We start from the raw sequence: 17,184 nt of genomic DNA, 5'->3' as shown, positions 1-17,184 counted from the left end.
TATGTCTGCCTTTCTCTAAAAAGCCATCAGAAGTTTGTTTCTGGATTTGTTTTCTTTTAACCCTTCTACCTCTCTAGTATTTGAATGCTGTTGTATCTTCAAGCAATTATTGCCTCAGGTTTTTTTCCAAAAACATTAAACAGCATCAGTGAGAGCTGCCATTCGTCACTCTCTGGGGCTTTGTTAACACCTCTTTCCCCTATATCCTTTCTGATGATGTCACAGAATGGGCAGAACCAGTATTTGTTGTAATTGTTGGTGATACTTAAACAATTGGACAGGAGTTCTCTCACTACACTTGAATTTAATCTTATTAAATTAAGGAGATCTGGTGCAAATTGTGAAAACCTGTGATTATCTCGTGGAGACGGTGTGAGGTTTTGGAAGGTAGGCACATCACTTGTTTTTCTTCCTATCTAGGAAATATGTGGTGGGATGAAAGAGCATTAGCACACTGACTAATCTTCAGTTTCCAGAAAATGCTGGGACTCTGTAAGCACCCAGAAGATAAGAGCCTGCACAGATTTTTTTCCAGGACAAACCATGTCATATCTACCCATCTTTCTCCTGTGCTGATATCATGTGGATGGAAGGAAGTGGAAGATGTGACATATTTTAACATCAGTAAAGCTTTTCACATTATCAGAGATGAGATTTGTCTAAATCAGGGAAATAAAAATACCATGATGTATCAGCAAAGCTGGGTGAAAAGACATACTCAGAAGAGTTGTCAGGAACTTGCTGACAAAAAGGCAGTATTTGTCAAGTGTGTTCTGTATAAGAACCCCCTTGGATCAGACACTGTAGCCACAAAAGACAAATCCTTAAGAAGCTAGGATTCAGTAGCTGAAGCTGAGAAAAGCGCTTACTTAGAACAGGTTAGACTTATTTCGAGCACAAATAGTTTAAGGGTGGTTGATCCATACTGGAGGCAGAGGAATAGACTAGATAAGTTTCTTAGTATTTTCTTAATCAGTAGACCATTTTTTTAAAAGGTTGATGAATTAGCTTCCATCTAGTTATAGGTTGATGGGGGTGGATTGTTAATAAAACAGTTAAGTAAACAACGTGACCATTTTAAAATAATCACCATTTTGGAGTTTATTTTAATGAAGTATGAGAACCACTATATCACTCGCCTTAAAAATATGCTTCTTGGATGGACACTGATGAATACTGCAGGTATCTCAGATGTGCATGCATCTCATGTCTTTCAGACTACAGGTTAAATAACAGTGATTTTGAGTAACAGATGACATCTCAGGTTCTCCTGTGGCCGTATTTTAATGAATTCAGAGATACCTAGTAATGTCTTCTATCTATCTGTTCACTGTTTAATCTAGTTCTGAGATTCTTTGGGATGGAAGGTACTTACCATACTGTTTACCTTTTATGCTAGTAGTAGTAGTTAGACTAACTTCTCATTTGTGGCCCCCTTCTTATTTTACCACCCAAAAAAAGTAGAGGCATTAGCTTCAGTGATTCTGAAACATTAAATATGCAATATTGACTAGGGACCAATCCATTAAGGTATTTTTAACTTACAGATAATTTCCTACCTTTGGTCTTCACTTGTGAGTAAATAATCAACTGAATTCTTCCACCTTGGAAAAGCTGTTTAAAAAATCTTATCATTTTCATTAAAAAATACTTGAGTAGAATGGTGCCATTTGCAACACACATTTCAGGCCAGACATTAAGGTACCCAACACCCAGAATCAGTAAAAAATCCAGAACACAACTTTGCAAACAAATATATGTTTAATTGCATTGTATAATGCATTTATAGTTGTTAAATATATTATTTTACTGTATAATTTATCGTTCTTCCAGTTCCTTTAGCAGTTCGTCAAAGTGAGTAATGTACCATTTAGCTTTTTCTTTTACTTGTTTTCTGATAACATTTCCTCCAAATCCAATGAAGCAGTCCTGGCAAAACAGAAAGAATGGGCACATATATTCTTGCAGTCCCATGTAAGGAATGGAGCTTCTCAGCAATTACGGGTTTTTTTAAGATTGCATTTTAAAATTATGGTATTCCTCCATGCCTCTTCCCCTATTTTACTTTGCATGTTCATTTTTCAAATTTATTAATAAGAACTTCATTAACATTTCATTTTGCACCACTTTTGTTATTAGATTTTTGTTCCAACAGCAAAGTTGTCTCAGTGCTTTGTAACTTCAAGATTGTTCAGGTCTGAGATTTTACTGAAAATCTGATGCAAATGTGATACAACATAAGGCCTTCCTATTCAAGAATGAGTTAACATTTGAACGTGCATGCAGCATCTCACAAGTATCCCTATACTGTTTATCTTTACTCTGTTTACCTCATTTGGTAGATACCAAAAGTAAACATTAACCATACCTTCAATCATTAACCAGGAACAATCAGCATTTCTACATCTTAGAAAACCATCTGCAGTGAAAGTGCAGTGTTTAAAATTTCCACTGCTTCTTTTCTGCCTTTAGGTAGAAAGCATTAAGCAAATACTAAGATGCTTTGGTCATGCAGATATTCAACAGTAAGGGACCAGCTGTCAGAACTCACATCAGCAGTAGCTCTTGGCATTTGTTCCTGTGCATTTCCACACACTGGGATATCTGTCCCTCAGCACTGATGAAGAAGGGGTATTGAGGTACTTTTATGTAGAAAAAATCACTAAAGGGGAGATGGAATTAAGATCTCTCCTCTGTGAAATGACCATTTATAAAAGTTGACTTTCTAGTAACTTTTTATTATTTCACCCGGTCAGGGCTGATATCTTCAAAGGTATTATCACTGCACAGTGAGATGAACCCTCTTTCTAGGCCACTATCAGCAAAATATGCACCAGATCTGTGCCAGACCTTCATGCTAAGCACCATCAATCAGTGTTCAGAACCAGGATCTTGGTAGAGTAAGACCTCTGCACAGAAGCGAGCACTTACTGTGGGGACATACAGGGGAAGGGCAGATGTGATAATATCGACTTGATTTGAGACAGATCACTAGACTGTTACACAGTCCTACTAGATCCAGACAGCATCCTGGCTTAGGGGCTGACACTCTTACTGAGATTAAATTGAGAGATATCAACCATTGCATGACACAGGTTTTTGAGAGGAAAACGACGTACACAGATCTCTTTTAGGCTGTGGGAAGTGCTAAAGATCTTCCCTGACGTCCTATAAAGAATTCAAAGCACACCTTTTTTTTTTTTTTTTTTTTTTTTCCCCAAAAGGATTTGCTCAAAAGGAATTTAGAATTCCAGTTCTTTAATACTTACAGCAGGGGGACAGGCTTCCATGTCTGTAGCTCCATCTCCAATCATAACTACTTTCTTAAAGTGGAACTGTTCCTTCAGATGAGTAATAACCTTTCCTTTCCCCCCTGATTCAGCTGTTGGTTGTGTTTCATCAAATCCTGCGTATTCTCCTAGAACACCGTGGAAGGACAAGTTAGACACACAGCATATTTTCTTGTAAATGAAGAAAGATATATGCCTATGGTCTTTACTCCAGAAAACAGCTAATTACATGCAGTCCTGTGAGCCTCACAGTAACAGCATTCCAGAAAATTAATTAGAAGGTAAGCGTAAAAACTAGGCTTCTACCCAAATCTTCAGTGGGGATACTTGCAGAGTTGAAATGCTAAGACAAAAGTAGAAACCCTGTATAGGTAGTGTTACAAATCCATTCCTAGTCACTCTGGTTCAGTCATTCTGGTGTAAACATTTCAAAAGCAGCATCCAGTATGATGTACAGACTGTGTACGAAGCACTGAGTAAGAAACAACCTCATTAACTACAGTTCTGCTTGGTTACACTAGCTTAAGGCCCAGAGCAGTTCTACTAAAGTACATCAGTCTCCATACATACCTCAAAGTCACTGAAAGTGAAGTTTGTCTCTGAAAGCAGCTAAGTGTAATAAACTCTTTTAACTTGAAGGAGCAAGAGAAAATGAAACTCTGCTGTCAGCAATTGTAACATGTTTTACCTTTGGCACAGCTTGCAATTAAAAAGTAACTACAGCTCTATTTGGTAAGTCTGGAAAATGATCTGAACTCATGTTTTTGTAATGTCATGCAATTTTCCTACTTGGAGCTAGTTGTATTGGTAACAAGGTTGTGTGCGCTGGACAGTATCTTTAGCCCAATATGTGATGGTTTGAACCAAAAAAGTGGCATTAATTAGCAGATAAAAGAGACTTTAAGAGTATCTCACCATTAAAGTAAAACTTCAGCCTGTTGGCGAAGACATTTGCTGTTGGAATGTTCAGCTGTGAGGCCACATGCTCCACGATGCTCTGAAACCCCCCAGAGACCAAAAAGACCTGGACTCCTCGCTGATGAAGCCTGCTCACCAGCTCCCTGAGAAGAAAGAGCAGTCACCAAACATGAGTGCCTAGCAGCATCTAGGGATAAGAAGGAAGTTAAAATACATCTTTTCTAAATAAGGCTGCCCATACTTTGTGTTATTCCAGCTTAGTTAGGATGTATGCTGCTTTCCAGCTCCATCTATCTCTGCTGCCCAAAGCTTTTTCTTTTTTCCCTTGCAAGTTTGTGCATATAGCTTGCTTGAAAAGAGCGGAACAAAACCATCACGTCTAGAGACAAACAGGTATTTAGTTGCTCATAAACAAACAGTCCCTAGAAATGTTTTCTTTACACTTTCATGCCGTCCACATTAGTTCCTTGAACAAATGAGAGCAGATCCAGTTCAGATTTTTTTATTACATGAAATAAAACAACAGCAAGAAAATGAATCTATAATGCAGGAAGAAGTAGAGAATGTGGGAGAGATAAAGCCACCGTGACAAAATGCAAAAGTGGGCTGAAAAGTGTGCAAAGTCTAAACAATTTCTAACTTGGAGTTGGTTCCCCAGACACTGGACATTGATGCCATCTTTAGAAGAGAGAACCAGCTACAGAAAAGGAATCAGAGAAGTTTTAAGACCCGGTTATTGTCAGCGGGGCTTGAAGGCAGCTAAAGTTTTACAGGAGTTGGCTCTAGAAGCAGGAAGATCAGCATGCAGCAATGCTGAGCTGTAGAAGTGGTAGCAGTAACAGCAGAAATGCTAAATACTGAAAAGCAAAGTGGAGGCTTAAAGCAGGCTACACAGAAAAGGAAGAAGAAAGGGAAGGAATTAAAAGGAAAGTCATGTGATTCTAAACAAGGAAACAATGTTCTCTTTGTAGTTACATCTAGCTATGCCTTCTACAGCAAAAGCTGAGAATGTGCTTCATTTCAAGGAGAAAATACAAGCACAATATCTCAAACTACTGTATGTGCTGAAAATACTTTAGACTTGGAACTGTAGCCAGACTTTGTAGTACTAAGTTTTTAGTAGAAGTTCTTTTCGATTGTTTGAAACAATCTGAATAGGGAAAAAAAATCCACCTTTTCAGTTTAAATAGTTAATGTTTATTCCAAACCCAAGGATTAATTAATACACACATATATATGTATTTCCCCTTAATGATATTTTAATACTTTTTTAGGGACTTCAGTACAGAACAGGTAGCTCTGAACAATGGATCCCCTAACCTGAGTCCAGGAGTGTGACTGCACACAGAAGTGTAAGAGAGAGGTAATATAATTCCAGACCAAGCCAGTAGTTCATACTGGGTATTAAATCTCCAGGTTCCAATACCCATCAAAAACCAGATGTGATTGAATAGATTATTTTCCACGTCCATTTATTCCTTGAGCCAGAATTTGAGCTTGCCAGCCAAAATACCAGTTAATACCCAAGACAGTTTTCTTTTTACACGGATGCTTAGCCATTTGACATGGACTCAAGCCATAAGATCCTGATACAAGCTTTGCACACAGACAACATGGAAATGGAGTAGGAAGGCAATCAAAACCAGCTCTATGCTCTTACAACCTCACTAATGTCACAGAATTTTGTTGATTTATGCCATGTTCTTTTGGAATATTTTTTTTGTTAGATCATCTGAAATTCTTCTTACCTTATTCCTGGTGTTAGCTGAGGTGGGTTGTCCGATATTAATTTCTGCACTTGCTCATAGGATGGACGTATGAGGGCTAGTCGTGCTGTTAAAGCTGCTTTGAATGTCACAGTGCCACCCATAGCTCTGCGGGTCCTAAATTGTGATCCAAAGAAACCAAAACAGTGATACTTAATGTTTCTCTCAAAAATAGTTAGTTAAAGAAGGATAGCAAAGAACAAGGTAAGAGACCATAGGTTCTAGGTTATGTTATATCTATGTGGTAATGCGAAGAATGGTACACTGAAAAGATTGGTAGGATACACTGGTAGATCTCCACAGATCAGAGCTCTTGTGAGAACCAGTGAGGCAAAGGAAACAAGCTTCATTCCCTCTGTGAGTGCATCTGAGCCACTGGGACCCATGTTCCTGAAGTGCAGCTCAGGTGCCGTTCTCCGAAATTAACAGAACTTTGGCTACAAGCTTCAATGGAAACCCCAGCATAAGAGAGGTGTTAGGAGAGTTGTCCCCTCTCCTCCATCTCATAATAAGGTTTGCTAGTGCTTAGCCAAGTTTAATGATGAGGGCTGATCTTAGTCTATCAAAGAAATTTACACTAGTGAATTTATGTCAGTATAGTTTGTTGAGTGGCTTCACAGTTCCAAAAGAAGTTACTTCATTATGCATTAATTCCACTTATTATTCCTAAAATCCTTTTTAAACTGTAATAATCTCCTATGACAGAGTTGAATTAATCCCTATCGTAAATTCATTGTCACAGATTAACCTTAGCCATGCTTATTTTTTACTACTATTCCTACAAACTATACAGCAAATATACATACATTTCTGCAACGGCATCGCCTACTCCACAGAACTTTGCAAGTTCATCAATGCCTTCTTCCCTGATGACTGTACTGTCCACATCAAAGCATACTGCATCAGCATTGCGGAAGATTTCTTTCATCTCCAAGAGGGATGCCATCCTTTTAGGAATCTTCTTACTGTGAGGGGACAAGATAAAGTCTTTCTCTGAGTGACAATACTGCACTCTGTCTTGAGCCATTGGTGCAGCTGATCTGGTTCTTGCAAGTAGGGACGAGCACAGCCTGATAGCCAGCTTTTATCAAAGCGTGTGAGCGGCGGTGGGGGTCTGGCTCGGGTGCTGATTTGCTCTCTGCTGTTGCTGCCTACTGATGTTCAATTTACGTTACAGGTGGGCTGTGGAGCGTTGGTTAGTTGCTGATTTGCTCTCTGCAGGCTCAGCCCATTGATGTTCACATGGGGTTCAAGGTTGTAATACTTGGCATTTGCTGAACCATCACGCTGCCAACTGCTATGTGGGTCTTGCAGTTCTCTCTCTTATCTTGCCCTCACTGCTCAAAAGGATCTTGATTTCTCATTAGACCCAGTCTAGTGTGTCAGATTAGTTGCTCCAGCAGATAGTGAAAGACACCCAGCCCTTAAAGGATTGCTTGATCACAGTAGACACAACTATCTTAAACTTATCAGGTTTAGGGAGTGGTTGTCCCTAAACCATGAAGGTTTAGATCCTTTTCTGTGTCCTGATTAATATAAACTAAATAGTCTCATAATCTGTGAATGTATAGAAGATTTGGCCATTAACACTGGGAATTAGTCTTTTATAAAATCCATTAAAGTCTTGGGTTTTGGGAACTTCATCTGTTAAGATGTTACATCATGACACAACTTTTTCCATAACAATGCCTGACAAAAGATTATTTTATTCCCTTTTATATCTGTCCACTTACATATGTTGAGCACTTCTGCAGATCAGAAGCACGAGATGTTAATTGAGTATTTCCTTATTCTCTACTAATCTTGTGCTTCAGCCCTTCATAAGGGAATTCAGTGTGGACTTTGCTATTTACCAATCTGTACATTTAGACAGAAATAACAGCTTTCTATCTAGCTCACTTCCCAGAGTTTTGTAAAAGAATGTGTGTGGTTTTCTCTTCTAATCTCTTAGATGTCCCTCAAAACACATCTTGCGTAATTGATCTAGGTAGCAGGTTCTCTCTTTTTCTGGGATATGGAAAAAAATAGCATCAAAAAGTATGTCGTATACATTCATTGTGTTATATACCTTCATCTTTTGTTTTCCTTTTACTAAGCTAATTTATTTTTCTCCTATATATCATGTTAATTTTGATGGTAAGAGGTCTTATACACACAGGTGCCCACAAAACATTTATTTTTTGCCCTTTTTGAACAAACTTTTCACCCCCAGATACAAAAGACATCCGGTGAAGATGAAGAAGATGATCACTATATACTGTTCTGTGGGAAAGTACAGGAGCTGATCGGTACTGAAGTAGCTCACTGCCAGACAGGAGTCAATCAGGGATCACACATGGTAAGCATCAGTGCTGTTTCCTGAGGTGACTTCTGTGTGCTCACTGAGAGATCACAGCTAAATAGTTAATGGTCAAAACAGAAAAGGAAACCTTTGGTTTTATTCCCATGACTAGTAACCATGTGGTAAATATTGGGATAGAAAAGGCTTTATGAAAAATTACCATAATCACTGAAAAAATGTATAGAACACACACTCATCTTTTACCTGTTCATGTGTATAGAATAAAAGAGAATACTCCAGTCCTTCATTGAAAGGTAAAAGTCTGTATAAATGAAGCCACCAAACCTAAGTGGTGAAACCTGTTGTGAACAGCCAAGAGCCATATTTATAATAGATAATCCCTGTTTAACAAACAGGTACATATGAAATAGCAAGAAACAGGGAGAGCAAGTCACATTAAAGGCAAAGCTATCCAAAGGCAGCCATGAAACAGTACTGTTTGAGAGTGTCGTTCTAGCTGTTCATTTTTTGGGTGTGAACACACTACTGCAGTAACCAATGTGGGTTCATGGCTTTTGCACAAGGCCAAGAAGGTGACACAGTAGCTTCCTCAGTGCTCATCTGCCTCGCAGGTGTGAGTGAGAATGGGAGAGCAGATATCACCAAGCCCATACTTCCCCCCTGTGCATTCGGTTTAGGCGTGGGCAGGTAGGACAGAGCCTGGGCTTAAGCTCCCCAGTGTGCCAGAAAGCAAAGGTGAGTGGGTACACAATAAAGAGGAGATATTCTAGAAAAGAGCTTTTACAAACTCTACTGCTGGGGAGGGCAGAAACAAGGACTGAACCATAGTTTGACAGGTCTCTACTCTTGGTACAACAGAGCTGTTTCATGCATGGACATGTTGTAAAACTCTTGTCTAGCCTTAGAAGCTTCACTAAAGAATTACTGACTGCAGACAGCATGTGGGTTTTTTATACTTTTCTATAAGGACTGCACTGTATATATAAGAAATAGTCAGATGCCACCAGCATGGCACATTAGAGAAACTTCTCTCTCTTAAATGGCCACAAACATAAAAACTTCCCTCTGACAGAGACTGGTTCTGAGCTAAGACTCAGCAGTGGGTGGACAGGTGACACGTGAATGTCAAGTTTACTTTGCGTTAGCCTTGACTTGACATTGGCTTCACAGCACTGTGTTTGTATTTTCAGTGGAAGATTTTGCTTTTCTGAGCAGGAGGGCTTTGACTTTAGAGCAGGCCTTGACAGCCATTGGCTAGATAAATTTGTGCAGTGGAATTTAAAAAAAAATCCACATCCACTAACATTTTTTAAATGGCAGGGTGTTAATTTTTTCCAGCCTACTGGAAATTATAAAGTCCACCAAAAATTCAGCCATGGGTTTGGTGCCAATTTTGAAGGCTGGACAAACTTGTTGCATCACTGTGGTGTTACATTTGCGTCACGGTGTTCTAGCACTGATTTCTTATTATGCAAAGCCATCACATTGCCTCATGCTAACCTGAGGCTGCACTGCAACATTACTACACTGTGATGCAATGCCAGTCTGTGGGGACACCACACTCTGATGTGATTTCTTGGTGAGAACCTGAAATACTTTTCTGGATACATGTCCTCAATCTCTCTGAGAAAAATGTTATTGCTAGAAACAAACATTGGGAGCGGGAAGGAAGAGACATTAACTTTTCCTTCTCTCTGGTATCCCCATTTCCCATATTCCTTATCCTTCCGGATGCTCCTTACAATGATGAGACCACTGCTGTAGAGGACTTTGCACTTTGAAGGACAAACAGACGAGTTAGATGAAGAATTACAGATACCAGCCATGGAGCCATGGTTGGAATTAACCCTGTCCTCTCTTTGTTGTGTGTAATAACTTTCAAAAGAGTTTCAAGCTGTAGCTTATAGTGCCTAGAACTGACAGGTTGGAAGGGAAGAATTGTGTTTTGAAATGCAGAAACCATCAGTAGTTCCTGATCTCCCTTGGCCTGTGACATGCTAAAATTTTTCTACTTTCTGCTTTATCTGGGCACCGAGTCCTGGAAAACACAGACCTGGTTTTGGATAATGTATCATCACACATGTTGGAGAACTTGAGATGAACTGTAAAGTAGGGAAGCTCATACAGGAGCAAAGAGGAGAACCTATGAAGGAAGCGTCAGCTATTGCAGGGAGTCTTGCTGGTGGGAAAAGCAAATTTTAGGAGTTGAGGGTTGTTCACTTGGAGTGAAATAAGGTTCTTCTGCCCTTGTTGGTAGAGCTCCAGGGGTCACCATCAGCTCCAGAAGCCAGCAAATGCCCTTCCAAAAGGTAACATGCTAATTTCAGTAACTTGTGGATTTTTTTTCCCAGCCCTAAACATAGATGAGAACATAAGGCAAGGCTATTAGTGATTGAGTAATGGGAAACCAGAGTCGGGAAAAATACAAGGAGGAGATGTTCTGCTCCTTCCCTTGTTTTCAAAATTGTCACTGGGCCATCCTGGCATGTCATCCACCAGAAAGCTGCCTAGAATTCACCTTCAGGTAAGTGTGCATAGGAAATAAGGACAGACACAGTAGCTTGTCCACAGGTAGGTGTCACTTGGAAACATAGACACAAAGAACTGAAGCTGTGTAAAACCTTCTACGACAAATCTCTAACAGCTGTAGTAAGGGAACAGCATTTTTTTATTTCAGAGTGGTACAGGCCTCTACAGCTGGCAGAGATTACTCTGAAATACAGGGCATCTGATTGCTTAAATGTGTCAATGTTTTAATGAGATGGTAAGAAAAAAGAAATTCCCACAAATAATGAGTTCTGTCTCCATAGGAAAAATGGGTAGAAAATCTCTGATCTTTCTGCTGTTGAATTTCAGATAGGTAATCTATTCCTATCCTATTATTTGCATGCTGGAAAAGCATCCAAGCAGCAAACATTTCAACAGGTCTGATAATAAAATATTGTGGGAAAAGCTGAAAAAAAGAATATGGGGAAGAGAAGAAACAATGGGCAATGAAGTGACTAGAGGAGACATAAGAAAAGAGTGACAGAGAGAGGTAGAGTGAAATTTGAGATAAATATGGAGAAAAGGGAAATCACAAGGGAAAAGTGGAATTCCCATGAGATCTTCTTGCCTCCAGACTATGAAGTATTTCATTAGGACATTTGGAAAAAAACCTGGCATTTCCACAAGAAACAGTTCTGTTGCTTAACAGAGAGGGTGGAGTCACAGAAGCAAGCACAGGAATTATGTAAGACCACATGTCAAAGGAAAACAACTGAAATCTTTACTGTTTGCTGACCCTTCAAAGAAGGGCACTTGCTGCACTGTGAGAAACTAAAACATCTGCACTATCTGCTACATATCATGCAAGAGGAACAAGTAAACGGTACTCAGAACTCCAGGTGTTCTGGGGCTGGTATATTTTGATGAGATCTTGACGAGATGTCAAAATCCTCATTGTGACTAGACTTCACTTGTTATCGTATTTCAGCTTTCAGAAGTGCTGCCGTGCTGCTACTATGCATTATGTTCACATTTATTGCTGTGAAAAAAATTAAGATTAAGTGAATCTTAATGAAATATTACCTAAAATATCTTTTTAAACAGATCACTCAGGAATATCCTATCTTGCAAAGAGTTTCTGGTGTTTGATTCTGATTCACTTTCCCATTTAGCAAGGTGGGAGTGAGCACTTCACCAAGATACACTCCAAGATACATTCCCACAGCAGAATAACATTGCATTGAACACGGAGTGAGATTAACAGAAATGCAACCACATTAAACTGTTTCTGTTGCACTAAAGGGAAACTGCTGCTTAGAGTAAGGGATTTGGGGAAAATAGTTCTTGAAACTTTTCTCAGGACCTGTTCCTACTACAGGAGTGGTCCTGCTTGTAGGAATGTTCACATGAGTATTTCCAGGGTAACAGTTTAAATAAACCACTTAATCCTCATTGTTTCTAGTCCTATGTCTGTAAAATGGGAATAATATAGTGATACAGCTTTTCTATGCTGAGGTTTAATTCTCAGTATTAGCAATATGTTTTGAAAGCTTTAGATGAAAGGGGATACATTTAAGCAGATTATATTTAAGTAAATTGCGACTGTTGTTTATATCCACTCAAGTACTACCCTTGAAAAATTCAATCCACCCACCCATAATTGTGAGTTTCTATTGTTTTCAGTGTGAGAATAAGAAGATTCAGTCGTTAACCTTAATCGTTAGTCGTTAACACTAATCTTGCTTTACACTTTCTAGTTTTCTGCTCAATTTTTAAAGGTAATAATACAAACCTGTATGCAAGTCAAGAGATAAATTGTTTGGAGCTATACACTAATATCTGAACAGCAGTGCCTAACAGTGAATTTATTTAAGCCCCTTTTAAAAAGTAGTTGAAAAGGGGTAGAAGGAACCTGATAGATGTTGACACACACCTCCCAACTCTCCAATCCCCTCTTGCCTGTCCTGACAAAATGATGATGCTTCCCCCCTGCATGATTGCATCATTCATTCATGCTGCTTTTATAAAACAGGCACCACACTGCTGCTGCATCTTGCAGGGCTGCACAGTCACAGACCCAGCAGAAGATACTTTTTCTTTTCTGTGCTAGAAAAACATGGTGTTATGGATCTGATATGCCAATTGCCTACCCCTTCCAAACTGAGAGAAAAAAACATTCCCAGTGACTTACAGTATTGTACTGGCCGTGGCTGTTGCTGCTGCTGCAAACCTCTTGGCTGCACAAGAAAAGAAGTGATCAGCTGAGACCTTCAGTCACATAAATACAACGGCACGGGCTGATCTGGAAGAAAGCCGCATTTTGTAAATCACTCTTTTATAATCTGCTGAGTAAGCCAGCCTGAATGTTTTTTTTAAATGGTTGCACACATGTAACCAGAGAAGTCCAGCTGTTCGCTGACAGGCGTAGGGGAAGAGAGGTGTAACCTTGCCTACGTCGGGGGAGGAGCCGCCCGGGCCCAGCTTGGGGCGCTCCCATCTTGGGTAGGCACGTCTTGGCAGGGAGCAGACCCCGCACAAGATGATGGGGAGCTTGTTCGCCTGTCAGCCCGCCTGTGCCACAGGCATGGAGAACAAGACGGATCTTGGCAAACTTACCTCGCTCCACGCAGAGCCCCAGCACGGGAGGGTGAGGGACAAGAGCAGAGGAGGGGCTCTGACAAGCAGCAGACAGGACTTTCTCTTGGCATGAAATCAGAGGCAAGGCAGGGACACTCTTCCTTCACTGTGGATGAGATTAAATGGTTTGTGAGTTAAAACTGCAATATTACATTTTGGCTTCAGCTGCTACTCAGTGTGCAGTGTTACACGCACAAAAAATCAAATCAAAATTTCATAAAAAGCTTTGAAGGCAAAATTAAAACTTTTGCTTACGAGAAGCCTCTGTTTTGTTTCCCCAAGTGCAATGTCAAAAGCAACAGAAAAATTTCAAAACCTGTCTGTGCTCATGTTTTGGCATCCCACAGAAGAGCTTCCCTCAGACATTACTATGGACATTGGTTAGGAAATGGGAGATTGCTAATCCAGAACTATGAAGATGGTTGGTTGGTTCAAGGTCAAGAAAACCTGATTTAGCTGATTTAGCTTCTTTCATTCACTTGTAATAGGAGTCTTATGACTGCTGTCCAGCTTGAAAGACTGTTCTGCACCACTGGATGCACCAGTCATGTTCTGAGCATGATTTCTTTTGCCATTCCGGCAATAATACCCCTCAAAATTACATGCATTGATTAAAATCAATAGCCTTGTGTGCCTCTCCTCCCATCTCTTCCTTTATGTTTTTTTAGAAGTTCTCAGTACATGACTATTTGTCAACATGAGAGTCTATTAGTAACTTCTTGTATCAGGAAAAGCTGGTACCAAGCCCCTTTGCTGCAAAACTGGTGACATGGTTCACCGTTCAGTCTGGTCCTGTTTGTTAGTTTTATCGTGGCAGGACAGTATGTTTTTAAAACAGATTTAGAAATCATTTCTGTGAATAAGGTTAAATGAAAACAGATCTTGATAAAGATGAAAGAAAACTACTTTTACTGAGAATCTCAGAGGTGTTTTTGCCAAGATAAGCAATGCATGATTTGACTAAGAGAATTACTGCTGAATATTTCATGAAGGATATTCCCTTTATTTGGCTTAGTTTAATGGACACATTGGTTTTAATTCAGTTAAATATTTTGACTTTACTCTGGTGTAATATATTGTAAATCCATTGATTCGAAAGGACAATTTATGTCTAGTAAGCATCCGCCCTGTATTTTTACTATGCATTAAAAACAAATATGCAGAACAGTTCAACAACTACGGCTAAGATTGAAAAATGAAGAAAAGCTTGTCCTGATGTCTGAAAAATGCTGCAAAATGGGGATTTAATGTGAAAATGCTAATGAGAAATATTAATATACCATAAAATAACTATCCTCTGATATGTGATCCAGCAAAGAAACACAAAGAGATCTGCCTGGAAGCTTTAAGAGGATGTTCAGGAGTGAAAAGCACAGCTCACATGGATGTGTAACTATTGATACAAGCACAGCACCAAATTCTTGTATGTGACTACAAAACCTCTCCATTTGTACAAAAAGCAGAGATCACCTACATGAAGGACTAGAATATCTTTGAAAATGGTTTTCTTTTTTTTCCTCCCCCCAAAAAGTCCATGTAAAATTAAAACTAAATTTTCCCAGAACAACTGCTTTTTTTTTTTTTTTTTTTTTTTTTACAGTAATAATTCCCCTCGCAAACCTCAACCTGCTTGGGAAATAGCCATATCACTGTCAGCAGCCAGCCCCACGCGTCACAGGTGTTTAGGATGGGTAATTTCTGCCTCTCCATGGAACATCACCCATACAGGTCACAGAACAGCATCAAGGAAAACATAAAATACAGCGTGCCTGCTGGTATGTGTATGGGTTTGACAAGGCTGCCCTCTGCTGAGAACAGTCCCGAGAGAGGATTATGGCAAAAAAAAAAAGACAAACCAAAGAAGCAAGAATAGAAAAATATTTGTGTGTGACCTGTTGGCTACAGAATCTAGGGCAGACCTGGGGATACAGGTGTTTTAACAGGGCACTGCATCTAGATACCTTAGATATCAGCACTGAAGCCTCTCAGGGCTGGGTTGGTGTGTTTTGTTTTGTTACAGTTTCAGCAGGCTGGTAGCATCCAAACAAAAGTAAAGACTAAACATTAACAGGAGAGTTCTCGAGCCAATTATAAAATGCAAAGTGTAATTTCCTGCATTTTGCAATGTTTAATGTTTATTTCTAATGACTACAGTGACAGAACTGAAAGCTCAGTCACTATACTAAAGAGTCAGCATTAAAATGTTTCACAAGACATATGCACTGCTCAGCTAAACAAAAGGGCTCCAAACTTCTGTTGTATCATGTTCAAACACCAACTCCATCTAAAACATTTAAAAAACAGAACCCCAAGCATATTAGCAGCAGCTGTCCCCTTCCGACCTGCCAAGTCAGACTGCCAGGCCATGCATGGGAGTCCTCCTGTGCAGCATGGCATTTTGCCCAGAAACCTGAGATCCTCACCCAAAGCAGCAGAGCAGATTCCCAGCCAGTGCCACAGCCTATCGGCAAAACCAGTGAGGCTGGCGAGTCTGCCCTGACACTTGACACCCACTCACTGTTTCAGTCAAGCTCCCCCAAAATGCGTGTGCAACAAAATTGTACCCAACAGCAAGCTTAGACTTTACTAAGTGGTGTGATACCATGAACAACCCATTGCGTTGCTGCTCAGTGTCGCTACAGTGGGCTGCTGAAGCCCAGCATCCAGGGCTGCAAACAGGGCTCCCTGCTGCAAAGAGTGGGACGGAGTGAGGGAGGTTTACCCTGTGCCATCCTCATGCCTGATGGATGAGCACTGGGGAGGCTGTTTTTCTTCTCTGTACCAAATACTGGGTAAATCCTGGCGTTGGGGCCAATTGTCCCTGGTTGCTGGGGGTTAGCACCCCCCAGAGCAGATGGGCTGCAGGAACACCAAAAACCGCTTGTCCTGGATCTCCCAGGCATGCCCCTGCAGCCATGGGCCATGATTATTCTGGGGGTGGGCACCTTCCTTACATAATACGTGACTATACAGGAGGGTTGTGTCACGCCTGATATTGACAATTGCTTAGATGTAGCAGATGGATGTTTGGGGCTACAAGCCCAGATGGGGCAATGTGGGAGCCAAACTTGATGCGATCTGTGCCTGTGGTGTCGGGAACCATGGCAGCAGCTCTCTTCTCAAGCTCCTCTTAAGGGAAATTGTCACTCATCCTCCATTTCAGAGCCCGCAGCCAGCGAGATGCAAATGTTTCACAGCCTCAAGGTCTGGGCTCTTACAGGCCACATAAGCCAAACACTTTCAGCACCCATCAAGGCTGCCTTGACTTCAACAGTGTTTTTCTTCCACAGGCTCCACGGGAAACCTCTGCACAGCCCCAGCAGAGATCATCCCCTGTGCTTAGAAAGCCTTGTGAAGGGCTCAGGCCCAGGAATGGCCTGGGCGTGCGGGGCTGTGCTGCGGTGCCCGGGCAGGCCCCAGCAGCACACGCAGCATCGCCTGTATGAAGAGAAGTTTTGATTAACCTCAACTCTCAATTTTTACCAGGAACCATTTTGATTATTAATCCGGTCCGCTTAACTATTAATTCCATCGATCTAATGTTAAATCCCGGAGTTTAATTATTTATTCTCACGGTTCGGCGAACCTGCCGCGGGGTGTCCGTCACATGAGTAGCTGGGATTAACGACCGAGTGACCCTGCCCGTTCCAAGTCCCTGTCCCCACACGGCGCTCCAGTCCCCCCGGCCGCCCCCCCTCAGGCGGCCGCGCTCCCGCTTCACCGCCGCGGCGGCGGGCGGGAGCGGGCCAGCGGGAGCGACAGGCGCCGTATCCAATGGAAACGC

General features: G+C 40.9%; 1 protein-coding gene across 2 annotated transcripts; it reads right to left on the bottom strand.

The window, feature by feature from the left end:
- Positions 1-1,742: 1,742 nt before the first annotated feature.
- On the bottom strand, positions 1,743-17,108 carry PSPH (phosphoserine phosphatase). 2 transcript variants are annotated; one of them, XM_033003585.2, is made up of 8 exons: positions 16,987-17,108; positions 13,380-13,506; positions 12,955-13,065; positions 6,781-6,939; positions 5,957-6,091; positions 4,206-4,351; positions 3,270-3,418; positions 1,743-1,929 (listed from the first exon to the last, which is right to left on the bottom strand). In XM_033003585.2, the coding sequence occupies exons 4-8, from the start codon at positions 6,918-6,920 to the stop codon at positions 1,819-1,821; spliced, it is 681 nt and encodes a 226-aa protein (XP_032859476.1). In that variant the 5' UTR covers positions 6,921-6,939; positions 12,955-13,065; positions 13,380-13,506; positions 16,987-17,108; the 3' UTR covers positions 1,743-1,818. The 2 variants fall into 2 exon arrangements, with proteins under 2 accessions (XP_032859476.1, XP_009970377.1); XM_009972075.2 differs by lacking the exons at positions 13,380-13,506; positions 16,987-17,108 and having other exon boundaries at positions 12,955-13,179.
- Between the last annotated feature and the right edge of the window lie 76 nt (positions 17,109-17,184).

The sequence above is a fragment of the Tyto alba genome, unplaced genomic scaffold, assembly GCF_018691265.1.
Source record: "Tyto alba isolate M040663 unplaced genomic scaffold, T.alba_DEE_v4.0 Super-Scaffold_19, whole genome shotgun sequence".
NCBI lineage: Eukaryota > Metazoa > Chordata > Aves > Strigiformes > Tytonidae > Tyto > Tyto alba.
Note: the sequence above shows the minus strand (reverse complement) of the source record. Positions and strands in the feature narration are given on the sequence as shown.